General features: G+C 41.5%; 1 protein-coding gene across 1 annotated transcript in view; it reads right to left on the minus strand.

Moving 5' to 3' along the window:
- CHSY1 (chondroitin sulfate synthase 1) overlaps positions 1-22,907 on the minus strand; it is a 113,148-nt gene that overhangs the window by 84,993 nt on the left and 5,248 nt on the right. Inside the window, exon 2 of the mRNA XM_034784285.1 lies at positions 14,564-15,059. Coding sequence (XP_034640176.1) covers positions 14,564-15,059 — 496 coding nt within the window. The remainder of the gene's footprint in view (positions 1-14,563; positions 15,060-22,907) is intronic.

Consider the following 22,907-nt stretch of genomic DNA (forward strand, 5'->3'; position numbering starts at 1 on the left):
GGGGGTAGCCGTGTTAGTCTGTATCTACAAAAACAACAAGGAGTCTGGTGGCACCTTAAAGACTAACAGATTTATTTGGGCATAAGCTTTCGTGAGTAAAAACCTCACTTCTTCTAGTGAATTGGCATCCGAAGAAGTGAGGTTTTTACTCACGAAAGCTTATGCCCAAATAAATCTGTTAGTCTTTAAGGTGCCACCAGACTCCTTGTTGTTTTTGTAGATACAGACTAACACGGCTACCCCCTGAGACTTTAAAAGTGTGTGCTTTATCCTGGTGGTATTCTTTCTGGCCTGGGGGAGAAAGAGGTAGGGTTGATCCAGGTATAGAAAGGTTAGTGGATTCCTGTAGCTGCTTTGGAGATTATATCTGTGACATGGCAGGGAAAGTGCTGGTAGCATGCATTTTTCTTAGTGTACTCTGGAAGATACTACTGAGTGCCAGCTAACTCATTAGTACAAGTTTAGTTAAGCCTAAAATCGGACCAATTTCCCAACGCATACCTCTGATCTTACAATACATTTCTTTCCCTAGCTCCCTTCTGCCCGAGCTTCAGCTCCCACTAAGAGACTTCCTGCAACTGAGCCCATGTGGATTTAAGGTTCACACCTTTCCCAGCTCCTCATCTCAGCCCAAGTTCCTTGATAAGGGCACCTCCTTTTCTGCTAGCAAATATCTGCTCTCCATCTTCTTATGATAATTGTGGCCTCTAGCAAAAGCTGATAGCTGAAATGGCTGTAAAAGAAAGACACCCTAGCAACCAGATTCTTTTAGCAAAAAGCCTGGTCACCTGAAGCAGCAGTTATGCAGGAAAGAGGCAGATCCTGCAACATCCGACCAGCAAGCATTCAGCAGACCACAGCATAAGAGAAGCTGCTCTAGTCTAGTGAATTGGCTACTGCAAACAGAATTGAAGGTTTCACCCTTAGAAAGTTCCCAGGATGTTTGGTTCTATAGCAATTCTATTCCCATCTCCAGCTAGCTCAATGTTTTTTATTTGCACTCCATTCCACCATTTGTGTTAGTTATCAGTTCCTTAAATTTCATCCTTGCCCCCCTGGCTTCTCACCCTTCTGCTATTGACAAGATGCTGGTTCCTTGCTCCCTCCATCCTCATTTCACAAGTTTGCCCACAGGAGCTGTTGAGATGCATTTTGATTTGATAGATGAGTGTTTAGACTGCAGACCAAGTTTGCCAGGATATCCTACCATTAACTGTGTTGAGGAACCAACTTGCAACTAGCTGTCTGGACCCTAAATCATAGGGATGCCAACAGATCAAGTCTGCATCTGCAGAGAGTCTTCTGTTTTACTTCTATTTCATTTCTTTCATCCACATCAACTTCAATGGGAGCAAAGTCAGGCCAGCACATTCTATTGCGTGGCTGGGATTTCAGTTTTCTGGCCACCGGTTAATTCGGACAGAACACATGGTTTCCTGGAGCAAGAGGAAGAACATGTTTGCTCAAGTTTCTCTTAGTGTCAGCCCTGACTATGGAATTTTAATTGAAGTAACTAGAAAAGGAGGAGTCAGGACCCCCTGTACTCTAATTCTTGCCCTGACAGAGCCTCCTTTGTGCCCTTGGGCTAATCACTTAAACCCCTTTGCAAGATCATTGTAATTATCACAGAGGTGCAGTAAGGAAAAGGTGTTTGCAAAACACTTTGATGCTGAAACATTTCATAAAATTCCAGACACAGGATTACAACTCCTCTCAAAGTACAAATGGATCTTTTCCCCCAAGTTTCTTGGCGGTCAGGGTTAAAACTGGACTCCTTCAAGCTTACTTGAACAACGCACAGCATTAGACCATCTGAAAGTGAAATACATTTCAGCTTCTCACCATCTTGTGAAAGAGGCCCACTACATGCCTGAAGTCTGATCAGTTGAGACATCTGAAGGATTTTCAGTGAGTTAAAGAGGCATAGTAAAAACTGGTAAGATGTTCTGTTCTCCCTATACTGGAAGAACATTTCTACAGGAGAATAGAGCAAGGGTCATCCAAATAGCTCACAACAGAACCCCGCACAGTCCCTATGTGTGGTGCAGCATTACAGAACTGTAGTGTGCACATGACAGATGTAGCACCCTTCAGGGATACAAATACAGCAATGGTAATGGAATGTACCATGCATCAATCACAAAATAAAATGGGGCAGTAGGTCTCAAGTAAACAGTGTCTTTTCTGCCTGTAACATTCACTCTATGAACCACTGAACAGTCTCTTGCACTGTATGAAAATCTGCGTGGTGCACTGCTAACAGAAGCGAAGGAAACCTTGGTCTCCAAGAACCCACCCATCACATACATACACCTCTACCCCGATATGACGCGACCCGATATAACACGGGTTCGTATATAGTAACCCCAGGGCTCTGGCAGCAGGGCTTGGCCAGCAATTTAAAGGGCCCAGGCTCCCCGCAGTGGCCGGAGCCTGGAGCGCTTTAAATCCCTGCTGGAGCCCTGCCGCCGCTACCCTGGGGCTCCGGCGGTGCTTTAAAGGGCTTGGAGCTCTGGCTGCTGTGGGGAGCCCCGGGCTCTTTAAATCACTGCTGGAGCTCTGCTGCCGCTACCCCGATATAATGGGGTTTCACCTATAACAGGGTAGGGATTTTTGGCTCCCAAGGACCGCGTTATATCGGGGTAAAGGTGTACTTCAAAAGAAGAGACACCATTTTGGAAACCTGATAAAGAATTGTGTCAGCTAATATAGTTTTTCTACTAGTGTGGATAGATAGGTGTATTTTAGAAATCTCCTGTTGGCCCTAACCCCAAATGCTGCTCTCCTTCCATGCTCCCCCGTAATGCTCCATTCGATCCCAATCTAGATTGTCCCCCCATGCTTCCCTCTGCCTCCCTACCCCACTACTAGTCCCCAATAATCCCACTTCTTACCATGCCCCCCCTTTACCGCCCTCAACTTTTGTACAGAGATATGCATCCATTCTAATGGATACAAATATAGATATCAGCTTTTAAAAGCTGGATATAGCAAGAAGGGGAGGATGCTAATGGGGAGAAGAGTACCTCCCCCTCCCACATATCCCATCCCAACTGGGGCAATGTATTACAGGATATCACTGCCTCAGAGTTCGCATATCTCAAAAGGCAGCCAGTGCTAACAGCCAGGGGATACCAAAACAGACTTATGACTGAGCAGGTACAAAAAACCCCCTTGTGCCAACTGAAGAGGAACAAGGCATTATCTGGTTTCAAAGTAGCGGCCTTGAGCCCCTAGTGTGGTAAACATGTATTTATATAGAACATTAATTCTGGAATTTGTTCTCCTTTTTTCTACACAAGAACTCCAGCTCTATTCCTTGTTTAATGTTACTTCTTGTTCAAAAAGATTCACTTTCAGAGCACCCTGCTTTGTTACATTATGGACGCCACAGCAGGATCAGGACCTTGGGTTGTAAGCTCCCTGGGGCAGGTGACTGGTTTCCTACATATCCTTAAAGTGCCCAAGCAAATGAATGTCACTGTAGAAGTAATGAATACACATTATACCAGTGGTTCTCAACTAGGGGTACACAGAGGGGGTACATCAACTCATCTAGATCATAGAATATCAGGGTTGGAAGGGACCTCAGGAGGTCATCTAGTCCAACTCCTTGCTCAAAGCAGGACCAATCCCCAGACAGATTTTTACCCCAGTTCCCTAAATGGCCCCCTCAAGGATTGAGCTCACAACCCTGGGTTTAGTTTTAGTTTTACAACAGGCTACATAAAAAACCACTACAATCTAAGATTTCATACAATGAAATGTTTATACTGCTCTATATACTATACACCGAAATGGAAGTACAATATTTATATTCAAATTGATTTATTTCATAATCCTATGGTAAAAATGAGAATATAAGCAATGTTTCAGTAATGGTGTGCTGTGACACTTTTGTATTTTTACGTCTGATTTTGTAAGCAAGTAGTTTTTAAGTGAGGTGAAACCTGAGGGTATACAAGACAAATCAGACTCCTGGAAGGGGTACAGTAGTCTGGAAAGGTTGAGAGCCACTGCATTATGCCACCAAGACAGACAATATTGCTGCAGTATCTGGGCTGTCTGAAGTGTACTATGCATCCAGAGGAGGCTTAAGGCAGTTCAGTGGAGGCAAACTAACACTCTCTCCTTCATTCCACAATAATACAGTGGTGACATAACCCGCCAAAACATTTAGTTTTATTTCAAATAAGGGAGTTACTGCCAAGCAATTAAACCCACTGAAGGCCTTGAAGGGCTGGTACCTTCATTAGCATTAACTTATTCTTGGAGCAGTGTTCTAACCCGTCACACTGATTTACAGTTATGTATATCAAAACTCGACCACTATTATTCATGAAGCAACTTGTTCAGCCTTTTAGAACAGATGTTGAGACCAACTTCAAGTGCCAGTCCAGGCATACTGGGATGGAGAGAAGTAGCCATATGCCATACATGCTCAGTATTTCTGAAGGTATAAAGGAAAAAGCTACTCCAATTAGTCAGAATTTGCACAGTTATGCGTCTCCCCACCCTTCTTACTGCAGTGGAGGAAGACAATTCACCTCTGAAACCTCAGAAGATTCTTACTAGGACATTTATCATCATCTTCCTGTATTATTTAATAGGAAAATGCTAGCCTTCAAGCTTCAAAATGTTTAACTAAGATCTGCAACCTATTTGTTAAGCATCAACTGTGTTCTCTGCAGATACCTGAAGACTCTCTCTTTCCCTGACAACTTCACAGACTAAAGGCTTGTCTACACAGAAATAAATCTGGAATAAGGTAATGATTCCTGATTAATGCCATGTGTGAGTTCTGTTATTCCACAACAGTGCCTTATTCCAAATTAGTTCAATCCACTTATGCCAATTCTGAATAAGACACTCAGAGTGGAATATGAGAATCCATCATGGAGTTAGTTAGGAATGGCTAATATACAATAGTTCCCCATGTAGCAAAGCCCTCAGGCCCCAATTCTGCAGTCAAATAGGATCTGGCATGGCTGGAGAAACCTTCGCTAGCAGATCCAAATGCAGGAGTGGGGGCCTAACTAGGATAGTGGAACATCCTCTCCAACTAATTCAAAAACCAGAACACCAACACAAATGTAGAGTGCAAACCCTAAGTGAGTAGATCAGTTCTGATGCACACGCGCAAAACAAAATTATTGCACCATCAATATATTTGAATTTAAGCTAACTTTGGCTATTTGTTAATGAAATTTCAAAAATCATACAAACAAAAAAACCCGACAACCATCTGTAACATGATTTGCCAGTTAACCAGATTCTCAAATTTCCCGCAGGTGAAAAAGGAAAACTAGAGTCAAGTTTGTATCATTATTATTGTATGTGAAGTTGCTCAAACATATCTGAAGGTCATTCTTGACCATTCGTTTGTTTCAAGTGGCAATACAAGCAGAAATCCAATTTAAAGCAAGCAAGAAAGAAAGAACTAAGTTTTAAGTGCAACAGGACCAGTGAATCCTCTTCCAGGTGAAATTTAACAGCAAGCTTTCCAAGAGTTCCTAATAGTCCATGCAGAGAAATTGGGGACACTTAAAGGTCATGGTGTCCCAGGTAGGCAAGAACAAAATGCCTGCCTACCTTTTAGATAATCAGGATTTCTGGCAAGATTTTAAGACTCCAGCTGATAACCATGAAAGTTTACACCATCAGGAGTCCAGATAAGCTTTTAAACACAGGAAATTAGTGCTAAGTGTTTAAAGCCTTTTAAGACTCAATTAAAGATATGTGGCAGCCCTGCAGATTAGAACCAAGTTCCATTTTCCAAATCCGAGGGCTTCAGGGCACAACTCACAGCAACGCTTCAGCAGGAAACTTGCTAAATGAGATGAGGCTAGACACATCCCGAACAACTAATTCTCCATACGATGGACAGTACAAACTGCAGTCGGCAGATTACATAGAGAAGAGGGGAGATCTTGTACAGCGTAGTACACTGCAGAGTGTTAGAAACGTTCCTTTTTGTGACAGGGAGCTGGTGCTGTAGATTGCTGTTTCACAGCCACTTTTATCAGTAGCACTTCTCTACCACAGGGCTGGAACCTCCACTGCAGTCCAAAGCCAGGCTCTAGCTTACCATACAGAAACATTTTAGTGTCGTGTATATGGGAGGGCTAAGGTATTCAGTTCCCATTACTAATTGCAGCTGTACATCTAAACACACTGAAGTTTCATCCCAGCCGAGTCAGCAAAAAGGAAAAACGGCAGCACTAGTGGATGTCTGTATTGCACAGACAGTGACCTTATAAAAGGAAGCCGTTGAAGCAGAAGATTTATTTTTTTTAAGAGACCTAACAATTCTTTTCAGTATTTTTCCCCCTTTTCTTCTCTCAAGTTGAGGCAGATAAGAATGAAAAAAGATCAGGAATACTAATTGGGAAGGTACTAATAGAACATGCCAGGGACTGATCCTGCTGTATCAACAAAATATAACTGACAGTTTACTAAAGCCTTTGTATATACTAGCATACCATGACCAGCAAAGAGAGCTGCTTAGAAAGCAGCTGTTTTAATGATACATCAGGATGGAGATATCTACTGTATATAATGTTGTCATGCTGACTTCCCAACAGCATTAATAAAGGCCCTGGAAACAGATTAGTGCTCCTGGCTTTTACAAGGGTGGTTGTTTTGGAGCACCCAGGACTACAGGTATAGTCTACCAGGTCTAGCTCTAGTCTAGACAAACCCAGCACACTGTTGGTGCTACATTAAAAATAAGTCTTATTACTATTTAAGACTGAGGGATTGAAAGCAGGTCCCCCTCTTCACATTTTTTTAAAAAGTGAAATGTCACTTGACATTAAAAGGGATATGGTCAACTAAAAAAGCAACCCTAAAAGCACTGTGCCTATTACTATAAGTGCCACCTAAGAGTCTAGTCTTTGTTGTAGTAATCTCTCTTTATAGTTTAACTGCTTTGTGCATTTGACAAGTTTGCCTAGACAGTGAAGCAGACTATACGGAGTTTCCACTTTGTTTTGTGTGGCCTTCTCACAATGAGACAGCCATTTAAAAAAAAAAAAAAAAAAAAAAAAAAGTGCTATTGCCAACCCATAAAGATTGGCAAGACCGAAGGGATCGTTAGGGCAGGTGTAGTATCCAAAACAAACAAAAAAACTGACTAGATTTCAAGTTGATTGTAGATATACTATCAAGTCAATCAAGACCCTTTTCTAAGAATTTATTTTTACACAGCTTTTCCATACTTAGTTTTAGCAAATGGGGAGGATGCATGCAGGGGACACTGGGAGGGAAAGAGAGTAGGAATTTATTTTGCATAAAGACAGAGTAACTGTCAAAGTTCAGACAAGGGGAACCACATATTTCCCCCTTCTCCAATGGTTTCTCAAGTCTTCACACAACTTCTGTACATGTCTGAATTAAGAATCTGGGATATGGAGCATTCTATTAAAGTTCTTTATCCAGCAATGCAATAAAGTCTTTGCTGAGCTGACTGTACTCAAGACAATGACTAATCAGAAGACTGAAGGAAGACCTAAGGTACTTTTATTTTTATGCATGGCATCAGCAGAGACATTTCATTGTTCAAGTTTCAATTTTTATAACCTTCAGCTTAGACATTACTATAGGTCATCTAATTAAGACCAGATTCCTCTGTGTTCTCATGAAAACTGGGTCAAACCTTAACAAAACAAAAAACCCCGACATTACATACAAGTTGAATACGAGTGCACACCGTACAATTCCCTCCTCCCACTCCCAACAACAAGGCCAGGAGTCAAAACAAAAATATTCGTGCTAAAATTGCATATACTCAAAATGGAACTGTCTCCAGGGTCTTTGGGTTCAAACAGCAAAGCAATCAAAATACTTCACAAACCTCAAACTTCTTCTTTAAAAGGCTTTGCTGATCTGCGACTGCAGAAGTTACTAAAAAAGGCTTATGAGTTTTCAGTCAGATTTTGCTTTCTTTTAAGTAACTTAGACGATGTAGAAGTTACAGTTTGGATGTGGATCTCCCATTCCAAATGTCGAAACCCTCATCCACCCTGTGGCCTTCCTGCATCTATGTAGAAGCTTCCTCAGCTTTGACCTCCCTGCTTCTCCCCTCACCAATCTGCCAAAACGTGCTGTTATTAGAGTTATGATGCTCTGCCCACCTCCCTCAAGCTCTTCACTGGTTCCCTATTGCCTGCCGCATCAAGGTCAAGTTTTTTTGCACTCATTTCCAAGGCCTCGCGCAATTCTGCCCCTGCCTACATACGGTCACCACCTATTCTTGTCCATTGTCTCTCCTGCAAAGTACTTGTTTCTTCTCAGCCATGCACACAGTACTTGAAATCCATTCTTCAGCTCCTATATGCTAAATGGAATTGCTCTTAAAAAGAGCAAGCAGACTTCCATGAAGTCTTTCAATGACAGTCCCATCCAAGTTAGTGCAGTTTTTTAAACTGTACTACTTCAAGGTTCTCTCCAAACTAATCATTGTATATGTACAGATGGTCTGCATCAGATTCAGACTCTACGCACCTTGTGCGTGGGTACACATGGCACCACGTACACGGATGGCATCAATTTATAACCCTGCTATCCCATGTTTCCCAAGGACAGGTTTATTTTAAGAGTAGCACATGGCCCGAGGTCAGAATGGACTGCATTGCAGAGACACACTGATGTAAAGCAATACTGAAGGCCTGATTTCCAGAAGTACTGACCTCAGTTGGAATCGTGGACACTCAGCATTTTGGAAAAACGTTGACGATGACAAATTCAAGAACTGACATGACGCTACGTTGGTCCTTGAGGTTAACAAGACACATGCAGTACCCTGCTTCTCAAAGGTCTTCACAACTCTATTGTAATATACATCAGACTAAACAGGCAAGTACAGAGTATTCCAATAAAATCTCATCAGGACTCTGATGCTGCACCATTAGAGAGTCAACCGGAGTTCTGCCCTTGAAGTTAATGTAGCATAGGACCACGCTCTAAGTGGGCCACACGAAGCTAGTCAGCACTGCCAATCAGCCAGTTAGTCTCCAATAGTTTTTTGACACAGTGAAGAAGTTTCTCTCTCAAGAGATCAAGTATCAGAGGGGTAGCCGTGTTAGTCTGGATCTGTAAAAAGCAACAGAACGTCCCGTGGCACCTTTAAGACTAACAGATGTATTGGAGCATAAGCTTTCGTGGGTGAATGCCCACTTCGTCGGATGCATTTCATGGGCATTCACCCACGAAAGCTTATGCTCCAATACATCTGTTAGTCTTAAAGGTGCCACGGGACGTTCTGTTGCTTTTCTCAAGAGAGAAACCCACAGAACTGGAGACTAGTCACATGCTAAGAGTTGTACATTTGTCCCCTAAAGCCAGTACTTCCTGTTTCCCTCCCTAACCATCACAGGATTTCTCTGAGTTCTGGCCACTTTAGAGCTGATAAACAACCCCCACCCCCACCCGCGCATTTGAGAGCCTTATATACAGGAATGGAAAGTTTGGGGGATGCTTACATCCCTATCTGATGGATTCATAATTGGACCTATGTGAATCTGGCTATGGGACAAACTGCTTTTTCTCAACCCACAATAAAAATACAACACTTGACTCTCCCGGACTTCCCTTACACTACCTCTCACAGGTAAAGAGGTTTTGAAAATGTGTTTTCTATTTTGATGCTTTGGTGTGGAAAGTACTCTGCACCCCAAGACACTGCTAGATAAACTAGGAAGCCGGGCTTTGGAGCGGTGCTCCAGCTCCAGGCAAAAACCTGCAGCTCCGCTGCTCTGTAGCTGCTCCGCACTCCAGCTTCGGGTTCCGCTCCAAAGCCCTGCTAGGAAGTGGGGTTTCTATTAAGACACACGGACCAGTACATTTTTAAAAATGACTTTTCAGGTCTAGTTAAAATAGAATTAAGCATGTAATGCTTTTCTTTCTAAAACATTATTCTTTCGAAAACCGAAGTTTCCAGTAAGAGATTTTCACCAGGGCACAACACTGTCTAGGTTCTTATTCTGCACCAATCACTGTGGTATGAGGAAAGAAAAGTGTTTGACACTAAGAGAGCAAAATGGTGCAAACGGATTGTATCACAACTGAGGAAAAGTTGGATGCATATGCTGCAGCTTTGCCAATTACCAGCAGTTATAACTTGGATAAAAGTAATCAGGATTCCTATAAACAGGAATCCAACTCTTTACATAGTATTTTTATGGCAAGAGCAACTACCAAAAAATGCATCACCTGCTACTGAAAGATGATCCCACGGGTGAGATGTTGCTAAAGAAAACACAAGACTCAAAATGAAACTCAAAATGGAAAAGTTGACAATTTTTAAAAAAATGAGAGCACTGCAATAGCCTTGCATCAGAACGGAAGCTAGCTTTCTTCAGTATGAGCAACTGAAATAGTGCAACATTGTGCCAGTGTACCAAAGGCAGAAAGTGAACTAGACGGTCTTCATTCTCCAAGCAGAGAGAAATGCCAAGTAGTAAACTAATAGCGAAAGAGAAGATTTTAAACGCAGGTATAATCAAATATTCTCTCCTCAGCCCTGGCAGCATCTCTTTAAGATTGAAATACCTAGATTCTCTAGGACTGTGGGGTCCAGTCCTCACGGGATCAACTCAGCCCTTTATCCTCCCCAACGTAGAAAAATTAAGCTCCACATACTTTATGCTGGGGATGGGGAGGGGTGTCAGGTTTTGAAAGAGAGACCTTATAACCTAGGTCCTGTCTGTTCTCTGTGGACATACGATATTCCATGGCCCTGTTAGTCCTTGGTATAATTTGTCCTGTCCCCCTGCTGTCATGCAATGTGTTGTGCCCGAATTGAGTGGTTACTCCCATTGACCCTAGGAGGTGGCTGCATTTCAGTTATTTGTTAAGCACAAATGACAGGTTCAGCACTCTACCACACACACAAACAAGGAACAATCACTGATAGAGATCTTACAACCTCAGACACACCAGAGAAATGATAAAACCCAGAGAAGGGAACAACAGACAGTGCTAGCCTCTCCTCCCCCACCTTCCCCCACACACATCCCCAAGCATTCAGGCCAACAAAGTTTATTCACAACTTGTCTTGTGGGCATCATGGAAGTAGTGAGTTTACATGAGACTTGTAATGAATAAGATTGGTAGCTTAGTGGAGTAAACTTCATGAGTAAGAGGCAGCACAGAAGCCAGCACCAAATGCTGGAACGAAACAAGATGGGTTTCAAGGCGGATATCTTTGATCAAGCAGAAGGTACAGGAGGAACAAGAAGATCTAGGACCAGACATGTAGGCTGGGACAAAGCTTTGATGCAACAGTAGAGGGGTGTCTAATGGTCAGGACAGAAGAGGACAGTTTTGGTGGTCATGCTGTGCCTGGAGTTAAAAGGGAGAGGGAGGTGTAAAGAAGGCTGGACAAGAGGTGGTTGCAGTTATCCAAACGTATGTGATTCCTAGAGTGTCACTAAGGGTAATAGCAATGGAGGGTAGAGAGGGGGAAAGATACAGGGCCTAGTAGAGTTTTCCCCAACGATGTTCCACAAACTTATGGCAAAGTACTGGTGAACACTTGCTCACGCAAGAAGCCCCTACTGACATCAGTGAAATTACTCACGTGAATAGGGGCTTGAAGATTTGGACCATTAAAGCACTTTGGAACTCTTCTAAATGGAAGTCATGAAGAAGGAATTTTTTAAAAAAGCAATTAGGGTCTAATTTGCTAAGCCCTGCAAGAACTGTAAAGAGGAAACTAATTCGAGGTATCCTAAAGAATGCAATACTAATACCCCCAGAAGGCAGGGGATGGAATAACTGTTCCTTCCACCCAAAGTCTGTTGCAATACAATGCATTGCATTTTAGGCATCGCTTGCTTGACACTCATGAATACACTTAAGACATGGAAAATGTTGCTTAAACACTAACCTTTCCTAACACAGCTGGTTAAGACAGCTGCATTGCTTAACAGAGCCATTGTTTTATTTTACATAACATTCCCTAGGCACATTTAATCCAGTTATCCGGGCATGGAGGGAATCAGACCAAAAATCAAATTATGATAGTTTTTAAATTAAAAAGCCCTCAATGAAATGAAAGTGCAGCTACTCCCTAAAGCAGTAATGTGCTTTCATCATTGAAACTGCTACCCAGCCATTCCTCCCTCCCAGGGAACACTAAACCTTAAAAATTACTCCTGCAGTGTAAGTGAGAATGTAAGAGTTCATGCTATTTTCCCCCCTCCACATGCTAATTTTAGATATTCCACCACATCTGTGAGAAAACATTCTGAATAGCTTAAAAACACTCAAGCATTTTGCTTTTCCTCAGCATTATTTGCAGTCTAGTTCTGCTACGTCACGCACTTTGTTTTGTTTTTCTAACCTCCTTAAAGTGTGACCGCTCCACAAATGATTCAAGATTTCGTGCCAAATCTTGGTCCTACTGAAATCAATGGCTGTTTTGCTATTCATTTCAATGGGACCAGGATTTGAGCATTTAATAGTTTCAAGTTATACCTGATGTAGCTATTTACATGGAAGTTGTTTCAATAGTCTGCTCTAGGCCCAATAACTATTTTAAATAGGAGAACTAAGAAAGAAAAAAAGTGGTTTGATCCTTTTCTCTGTAAAGCACCTAACACACTAGTAAATCATTTCAGGTCTAGAAATATAGAAGTGACAGCACCACCGCCGTTCTAGAGCTCATCTTTGCCGGTGTCCAGATTTCATTTTTTATATACATGTGACAAGATGAATGCAGATGAAAAGATCTCTCCATCTCAAGGACCTGATCCAATGCCCATTGACTCCACTGAGCTCCAACTGGGCCCACAAAGCACTAAATGGAGAAGCAATCAGTAACTATTTCAAAAATTTAAATCATGTCGCTGTCAAAATGAAACCACGTCACTTCAAGTTAATAGCAGCTTCAGGTACTCTCTCTGACTCAAGTCCCTCTTTCAATTTCTGTGGTTTTACAATTTTCTTTTTTAAAAACTCCCCCCATTGCTATGTGAGAGCTCACAGTTAGGGAAAACTATGCACAGAGCTGCCAGACACACACACAGTATTCCTTTGGAACAAAAATATGAGTCTCAAGCAATCTTCCTCTGATCTCTTATCGGTAGTAATCTTCAGTATTCTTTCCAATACTAGCAGAAGTGTGATTAAGTTGGTGTCCCTTTAAAAAGACCTGAACTCACGCTTGGCCACATATTTAGATTCTGTAGGGACAGGCTTTTACAGAACTCCAGATTGATGGAAGTGATTCCACTGTATTTTTGTTTTAAAACTCCTATGTAAGCAGTTGAGCAGAATTATTCTTCTACAATACTTACAACCAAACTTTGAAGTCTAGAGAAATTTGTTATCCTCATGGACAATTCAGATCCATAAAGTCTAAGTAATAAACATAATATAAGCATAGTAAACAGCAGGTTGTGAGTTTTTTGAGATCCTGAAGCTGCAATCAGATTTCTACGGGCAGATTTCAGGGTGGGGGGGAAAAGGGGTGGAATAAGCTCCTCTGAAGACTAGTCTCCACCCACAAAGTCCAACAGCAGGAATCACCAAATATCCAACAAGTAACAGAATCATGCCTGAGCCATAGATACTTTCTTGTAGGCAGTTTCATGTTTAATTATCTGCAGACTTAGTACTGTATGCAGTGTGACAATGTTAAATGCTGGAGAGATTAAACACTTGTTTGGCAATAGGTATACCTTGGGTGAAAGACTAAGACAGAAACATGGAATTACTTTACAAAGCAAGTCTATAAGCCTTGTGTGCTCCAACACTGGTAAGCAGTCTGGTAATTAAACCATTAGTTTTCAATACTGATCCCACAGACAAGTTGGTTAAACATAAACTAGAAGCCAAGAACACCCACTCATGGCTCTGACAGTCAGCAAATCACTCAGGGACTTAATTTCAGAAGTGGTGAGCACCTGCAGCTTCCTATTAACTTCATACAGGCTTGTGAGTGCTGAGCCCCATTTGAGGAAACAAACAAACAAACAAACAAACAAACAAACAAACAAACAAACAAACAAACAAACAAACAAACAAACAAACAAACAAACAATTTTCCCCTCAAGTTTCTATTTGTAAAATGGGGGTGATGAACATTCTTACCTCACAGTACAGAGATGGTAAAACTATGGGACACTCAGCTTACATGTCACACCTCTACCTGATGACTTTAAAAAAAAATAAAATAAATAAAAACAGACAGACATCTGAGAGTAGTGTGACTGAAAGGTTAGAGAAGTTACCAGGTTTTCCCCAGTTTGGTTCATTTATGAGACATTTTTCTCCATGCCGTCACATATCCATTTGTGTGGGGGTTTCACATGATGACAGGAAGAAAAACTATTTTCAAGAGATAGGACAAATTTTATTTTAAAGCCAGAAAGAAAGGCAGGGGAGCTCTGGGACAGGTGCAATATCCAGAACTTCTTTAACCAATTTTAAATTTATATTATACAAAATTAGGTGTCAGGTAGACCATATTCCATTTGCTTGTGTCTGGGACAGGACGTTATCCTGTACAAAACATCACACCTTTCGCCCCCACATGCCTCATTGCTTGTGTTCTTACCTCATAAGACCAGACACACTGCACTCCTGCAAACCTCCGCACACATCTTCCCACTTCCACGTCCTCATGAGTGGTGTACATCTCTCGCAAGCACTCGCCAATGTGAGGCACCATTCTGCGCAGAACCTCCCGGCTCATGATCACTCCAGGTCCTCCCATGCAGAAGTTCTCGCCAGGTTCCAAGGCCAGTTTCCCCATCTCTTCGGTGGTGCCAAGCCCAGTCTGTCCAAGGAAGAGGGGTTCACTGCTGTTCAAACTCCTAAGGAAGCTCTCCAATCTGTCCCCCTTAATGTAAACATCATCATCTGCTCTCATAAACCATTCATAATTGTCCAAGTAGTGGTCATGCATGTACTTGAGCATCATAAAGGATTTCTTCTGGGGTGGGTAGGAGTCATCCACGCCTTGTAGTGGCACTATTGGGATTGGAAGAGAGGTGTCCGAACCCTCACTGGAGAAGAATTCAACCTTGCCAGGAATGGTTTTGGACCAGGTTCTAGAATGAAAATACAAAGTTAAGTTTACAGACAGAGCACATCATCATACAAGTCAAACATACAGGAAACAGTGACTCAGGAGGACCATTTGCTTTAAGAATTTCTTCCTTTTTAATTCTCTTGAAATGCTGTCTTCCTTCCATACAAGTGATAGTCACATACAGTGGTAAGAACCATATACGACAGCAGTTCTCAAACTGTGGGTCGCAACTCCAAAGTGGGTTGCTACTCTGTTTTAATGGGGTCACCAGGGCTGCCATTAGAGTCAGTGGGGCCTAGGGCTGAAGCCCAAGCCCCATTGTCAAGGGCTGAAGCCGACGCCCATGGGCTTCAGACCAGGGCAGCGGGGCTCAGGCTACTGGCCTGCTGCCTGGACTGAAGCCCTTAGGCTCGTGTGTGTGAGAGAGAGAGAGATGTAGGTTTTTTTTTTGTCAGAGGGGGGTCATGGTGCAATAAAGTTTCATATATGACATGCAAGCCATTCCAACAGAAAATGCCTCTGAGCCCAAGTTTCTAGTGTCAAGGTGTGCTAACAGTAGAGCGCCTCCAAAACTAACTGTGGAATTTTCGAAGTGCTCAGTGTTAGCCTAACTCTGCTCCCACTAATGTTGGGCGTAAGACACTCTTTGAGGTCAAAGGGAACTGTGTTAGGCTAATGCTGAGTGCCCTTGAAAGTGCCATCTAAGTCCTTACAAAGGACTATACAACTTTCATGTATGAACACCAGTCAGATGCAGAAGGAAGAACAAGATTTGGGACTTCCTAGACTTTAACTTGGTTTAAACCACTACCTTCCCTCACCCCCGAAGGTTTTTGCAAACTTTAGGAAGATCAGTTCTGTTTTGTTTTTAAATTACTAAGAATGTATTTTCAAGTTTGTGCAGATGACAGAATCCACACAAAATTAGCTTCAAGCTGATCAGAGCTTCCCTGCACATTTTCAGTCCCTACTTCTGATCACTGGTGACTATGTTAATCTGTAGTTTCAGAGGTGCAAATGAACAGATGACAATTTTTGCATCAACTTATGAAAAGTCTGCACCCCACAGAAGACAAGACTCTAGGACAGAGGGGTAGAGTAGTGGTGTTTTCCACCCAGGAGCTAGTAGATGGAATGGGGAGGCTCTGATAGAGGAAAAGATCTTTCTTCCATGCAGCAGGGGAAGAAACAGGAAAAGTCACCTCAAACTCATCTGCCCCATACCAGCTGGAGGCTTATGGAAAAGCAGCCCCAAAGAATGGGGCACGAATAGCAGCACAGTAGAATCCTAACAGATGGACTTCTCTTCTTACCATGGTATTACCCCTCACAGCCACATTTATATCAGTCTCTGGAGAATAGGAATGCAGATTTTTTTTTTTTTTAAGCCCTACTCAAAGCTCTGATATTAAATGTTCCATGATCCCACAAGCTCAGCATCTAGTTCAGAAACACAGCAAAAGAAACCAAAACAAAAGGAAGAGGAAAGGACAATTGAAATGGAGGGTTAAAAAGGTAACAGTCACCACTTGAGTTGACAGCAGGGTTTGAACGTAGGACTCCACAGAGCTAAAACCATGAGATACCACTTCAGCTAAAGAATTTAGGGTTGGGATTTTCAAACAGGACAAAGACACTTAAAATGGCTTTCAATGGAACTAGTACTCCTACGTCACTTAAGACATTTATGAATCTACTACTTCTGATGTGGATCAACTCCCAGAAGACGACAGACCCATACGCCCCTAAAGAGGTTAGGAAAGCAGTGGGGTTTAAACCGAGATGGGTATTTGTGAACAGGAAACGGCAGGCTGTTCCAAGCATAAAGAGGCTGTCCCATGAGATATAGGAGCTGGGATAGGAACTATGATCAGCAATACAGGCAGGGCCTATGGCATATCAGCCACTCTTATAGCCAGGAGCCCTTATTTGTGTTGAGCGGTGTAAAGACATAGCATCAGTCTTAAGCTTTCACCAGCAACCTCTAGCAAAGCCAGCCTAGCGCATATGTACATGGGCAGCTGGCCTCTTTACACCTCTTCTGAGTCACAATCAAGCAAAGATTCTCTAGAGACATTTTAAGTTATGCAGCTATTAAACGTTTCACATTCTTGCTCTTAAAAACTTATGAAAGTTAGATCACTGGGTATTGTTTAATGCAATTGCTACCCACAAAGAGAAAGAGTATTCTGTGTAGGAAAACAGTTTTAATCAGTAACTGGACAGTTGTTCCTTCTATAGGAGTTACTTTCTAGTTATGTTTGTTCAGCTTTGTTCAGGAATATTTATTCCACTCTGTATGCATCCGAAGAAGTGGGCTGTAGTCCACGAAAGCTTATGCCCAAATAAATCTGTTAGTCTTTAAGGTGCCACCAGACTCCTTGTTGTTTTTGTTCAGACTATAATCTGCATTCAAAATCTGCCGTGAAAACACTCTTGAGGTGTGAAAAAGAATAGTGTTCCTTAAATAGATCACTGCTATTTATACCAGGTGCTTCCAACCACAATTTTTTAGATTAAAAATAGAGTAGGAGGTGTTTGGATCACTTAACCTATCTGAAATCTACAGCATTAGCCACTAAGAGACCTCATTTAAAAATATATTCAGGTAAATTATACAAAAAATTCCATTTAGAAATAAAAAAAGGTATTTTAAATTTTCATACCCAATGAATTGGGCAGTTGGTGTTCAACAGTTATGTCTGTGCCTAACAGAAATTTTAATTGACTTTTTTTTAATCATTTAAAAGGATACACTTATTTCAATCTGGATTTATTAGTCAAGTGTCCAGTGCATTTTAGGAAATTAACATTCCGCTGAAGTCAATGGAAAGAATCCCAATGACTTCAGTCAGAGTTGACCCTAAAAATCTGGTTATGTCTGTCTACACAGACTAGAAAAATCTGCAGCTGGTCCATGCCAGCTGACACAGGCTCGCAGGGCTCGGGCTGTTCCATTGCTGTGTTGGCTTCCAGGTTTGGGCCGGAGCCTGAGCTCTGGGAGGCACCCGCCTTGCAGGGTCCTAGAGCCCAGGCTCTAGCCTGAGCCCAGAAGTCTACACAGCAATGAAATAGCCCGTAGCCCAAGCCCCATGAGCCGGAGTCAGCTGGCGTGGGCCAGCCATGGGTTTTCCTTTGCCGTGTAGACATACCCATAGTCATCAATGCATAAGCTACAGTTTATGAAACCACTCTATTGAAGTGGGGAAAATCAGCTAGTTTTACGCAAACACCCATATCTTAAGTTAGTGAGAGTTTCTTTGTTAATTCTTTGGTAACCACATTTGGATTGATCCTCTACTCCTTTTTAAGTAAAAAGAAAGCAGACCATACATAGCTTTTCCTAATGCTAATATCTGGTGGTTTATGAGTGAAATATCCCAGCTTAAATTTAAAAACCAAGTGAAGAAGCCTTTTGACCAACATTAGTCAAAAAGTGCACTGTGACAGATTTAAATGTAACTAGATTTGTGGAACAAAAGCTGTTGAGAATCACAATTATCAAAAGCATCTGTTGTTATCTGTTCCCAATGCTGCTTTTATACTGAACCAAGCCACTTCCCAGACAGATTCATTTAATAAAGTGGCAAGATGAGGTCCTTATAACTTCTTCGGTTTATTGTCTTTTTCCTTTAAGGAAGCCAATAATTTTCCAACTCACACCCTACACCATGAAAAGTCAGCAATCTCTAATTATGATGAACTATGGACAGGGCAGGATTTTCTCTGTACTTTATAGCTCCTAGCTAATGATCCTCTACGGTCCAGATGTTTTAGAGGCGTACTCAGCTATGTAAAGCAATGCTGTGTCTGTTATTTCCCATGGTTGTAGGTGCTCTCAGACCTCCCAGTTCAAGTTCTCTCATATCAACACTTATGTGAGTGCTGGTAGGGAACAGCTCCTCGTCACTTGAGATGGAACAGCTGCACGCATCAGTAAAAGTCTAACAGATTGGGTTTTTAAGTGTTCAAACTGCAGAATATCCCTTGGCCCAAAGCCAGTTGTCCTAGATAATATTTTTGGTGAAACTACAGTTGGAGTATACTTTAATCATTTCCTAAAGTAATGTGATTTCTAAGATAAGGAGCAAGTCAACGTAACTCAAGGTTGTGGCTTCTAGCACACATTTGAACTTTGGTACAGGTGACTTGTAGAAGCTCACTTAAGGCCTTTTGAATACAAGAGTCAGTTATCAGAGGCCAAAACATCTGGAGAACATCAACACTTGCTGCTTCTTACTGTCAGAATTAGTGGCAGATGACATTTGATATGCGTCACTTATTGGCTCAGGCATCCACTTATTCGGAAAGTATAGGAACAGAAAAATTTAAAGTTCAGGACACATGTTTATTACATCTAATAATAAAATCAAACCTGAATTTATATAATCAGCCATATCTGACATTTGAAAGGTCTATCAAAAGACAAGAATAATAATGATAAACATGGAATTTTGTTCAAAGCTACTTCAAGCCTCTTAACTTTAAGTCATTGAAGAGCCAACTTGCAAAGTCATAAGTGTAAAACCAAGTTTAACAAGTTCATAGCTACTATTCCAATTCAGTCTAGAATCCTTAAGTTTATTTTTTTTGCTTGATCTTCAGCTATAGGTAGTGTCCTAAATCATAAGACTTCACAGTCACAGGGCTTAGTTCTCTTTCCCCTCCCGTGGCCTGAACAGTATTTACTCACATGAGCAGTCCCACTTGCTTTGCTTGTACTATTCACATAAGCAAGAACTATTTATTAGAAGGTTTGCAGAACTAGGCCTGAAGCTTAGTAATAAAAACCAAAAAATTGATATTTTCAGAGAAGGCCCATACTCTGCTCCCACCCCTCCATTCCCCAGTCAGACTCCTTTGGTTAAGGAAATGTGGTCACAATGCTTCTACAGCCAGGTAGCCGAAGTTGGTGTTACCAGGATTATCAATCATCTGTACTGCAGTAGTCCCTACAAACCTCAGCCAGGTATATCCTCGACACTGTGCAAAGATATATCAGGAAAACTTTAGTGGCTACTGAATATCAGTATTCAAAAAACATACAACAGAACTGCTCTGTTAGAGCCCAACCCTCTCATATACATAGAATCTTTACATATGTGAACAGGAATACTGCATGAGTCAAGATTTGAAGGATTAGGTCCATAGGGTTGTTGTGGCTTTTTTTAGGAGAAGTGTTGAAGATGTGCATGATATTGAGCAATACTAGTTCACACAGCATGTAAGACATACACAATTCTGATAATCCAGAAGCATGAAACACCAACGTCATAATTTAAAAAGAAAAAAGAGTTGAGCAATCTTCCTTTAGAATGAAGACACTTAATATAGTGCATTAAGGCTAGCTGTCATAACGTCATTACTTTATGAGTCAGATGAAATTTTTCTTCACACGCATATATAGCCAATTGTATGCAAGTCACGTGATTAGTACCGCTGTTCAGGTACAAAGGTTCTCCATAGATAGCTGTTAAAAATCAAATCAATGTAAACCAAGTGCATACAATCTCTTGAGGGCACAAACTAAGGTGTAGACAAGAACAAGTTAGGGCTACAAAGCCAATTACTATTACCAGGAATTAAATACTTCCTAAAAAGCAACCATTCACACAGTTATAGTGTTGTTAGTAATAACGTATGCACTTAGCAGTAGTGACTTGGCATGCCCTAGATCTGGAATTTTTCCTCATCTTCAGTTTCCAAATTCTTGCTTCATTATCTCCAGTGAAGACTCATAAAAAGCACAATAATCTAGAATATTCATTACTCAGACAGTTGTCCCAAATCAAAAAGGATTAAAGGAAAAAAAAAAAAAAGTATTTCATTTTTGCCCGAGTGTGCTGGGAACTTCCTTTGCAAGAGACCAAAGAAGCCATTTAGAGTTTTGAGAAACACTTGCATTGTATAATTATGCCAAAGAAAACAATTTGTCAATGCCTCAGCAAGATAATGAAGCTGGGAAAATGATTTCTTGACTACATCATGGAGCACTGAATTAAGACTAGTTTTGAGCAACTCTGTTTCTAAATGATGGACTAATTCTCTCCAGTGAGCTCTTACTTAGAAGCAAGGCAATCAGCTCGACTCAGCTATGAATGTCATGCTGAGAAAGCAGCATTAGTAGCAGATGTGGCTCTGGTGCTAAGTATCTGTGGTGCCACTCGTGTAAGGTTTTTTTTTTTTTTTTAAAAAAAGGCTATTTTTAAAATGTAAAGACATTTATATGCTGATCCACCTCAGCACTGAAGAATTTTACATCCACTAGTATTGATAGTGTTACTTACATCAACAAAGTGCAAACTATTATCTTGAACACCACATACAATTCCGTCTCCCTTCTTACCAGAGAAGATCTCTAGGAGTTTATATCTTGATAGGAAATTTCTTTTTAAAGCTACCAGCCATGCTGTCCTGCAGAAAGTTGCCAGAGAGGCTGAATGGTCTGCTGTACTCCTTAAAGTCTCCCCTTCCAAACCTAAGAAGAGCTAATCTAGGGCCCTGATTTCCAGAAGGGTTGGAGTTCTGCCCCCAATTCTGCACCTACAAGTATATGCGGGTGCAACGTATAGCATCTGGGTAAAGGTACAAATGTGCCTATGATTTACATATAATTGCTCCCACAATCAATTTTAGGTGGGAAAGTCAGTGCCTAGGTCTCCTCTTTACCTCAGAAGTATGACAGTTGGTTGCTCACAAAATATATTATTTGTTCTGTAGAGTACGTTGCAGATTTTGGGTCACTGTAGTAAATATTAATGACCTCCCAGAAGTCTTATACCCTCACCATGGCATGCGACCAGACCATAAAAAGAACTTATTTTTTGCATCAATATTTTCTTCCAGATTCCAATTATTTTGATTAAAACATATCTGGATTCACTTAATCTGAATTGGAAGCAAATGACATTTTCCCAAATATAAGAAGTGTATACTCCACTGACCACCACAGTATCTAACTAGTTACCCTGAAAGGACCCAACAAGAGGAATATCAACCAGTAGACTAGATCCCAGGCCTGCAGATAGAGAGTTTGTATGATACTCTTGCAATGGCCAGCCCTGGGCTCAGGCACAGAATACACACTACACTCAGGCCTGGTCTACACTGGGGGAGGGGAGGGGAAAAATCGATCTAAGATATGCAACTTCAGCTACGAAAATAGCGTAGCTGAAGTCGACGTATCTTAGATCAAATTAAAATTACTTACTTCGCGTCCTCGCGGCACTAGATCGACGGCCGCAGCTCCCCCATCAACTTTGCTTCCGCCGCTCGCACTGCTGGAGTTCAGCAATTGATAGGAGAGCAATCGGGGATTGATTTATGGCGTCTACACTACATGCAATAAATCGATCCCCGATAGATCGATCGCTACCCGCCGATCCGGCGGGTAGTGTAGACGTACCCTTAGACCCCAAATCCTTTTGGCTGCCTTTTGCTGCAGCTTTTCTAAGCAGTATTTAGCTTTCTCAGCATTCTATTTCCTATAAGATACAACAACAGCATGACAATGTGTTCAAAATGCAGTCTCTTGAATAAGTGAACCTTCCGCGCAACGTCTGAAAGAGGCTAGTTTGGGCATGAGGTACTGCACAACGTTATCCAGAAGCAAAATGGCATCTCTTGTTCATGGTCTTTTAAAAACCATCTCTCTTTTTTTGTTCCTCAATTACATACAGTACAATGTACAGAAAAGTAACATTCAGCTTGGTTCTCAAAGTTTGATGCCTCCCTACACATTAATTGCATTAAAAGTTAACTACGCTCCAAATTTCCCAGTCAATATCATTTATGTGCAAAATAAATGAGTGGGTCTAGTGTTTGGCAAATTGACTATTGCTTCTATTCCATTTATAAGATATCTTTG

This window comes from Trachemys scripta, chromosome 10, assembly GCF_013100865.1.
Source record: "Trachemys scripta elegans isolate TJP31775 chromosome 10, CAS_Tse_1.0, whole genome shotgun sequence".
Lineage (NCBI taxonomy): Eukaryota > Metazoa > Chordata > Testudines > Emydidae > Trachemys > Trachemys scripta.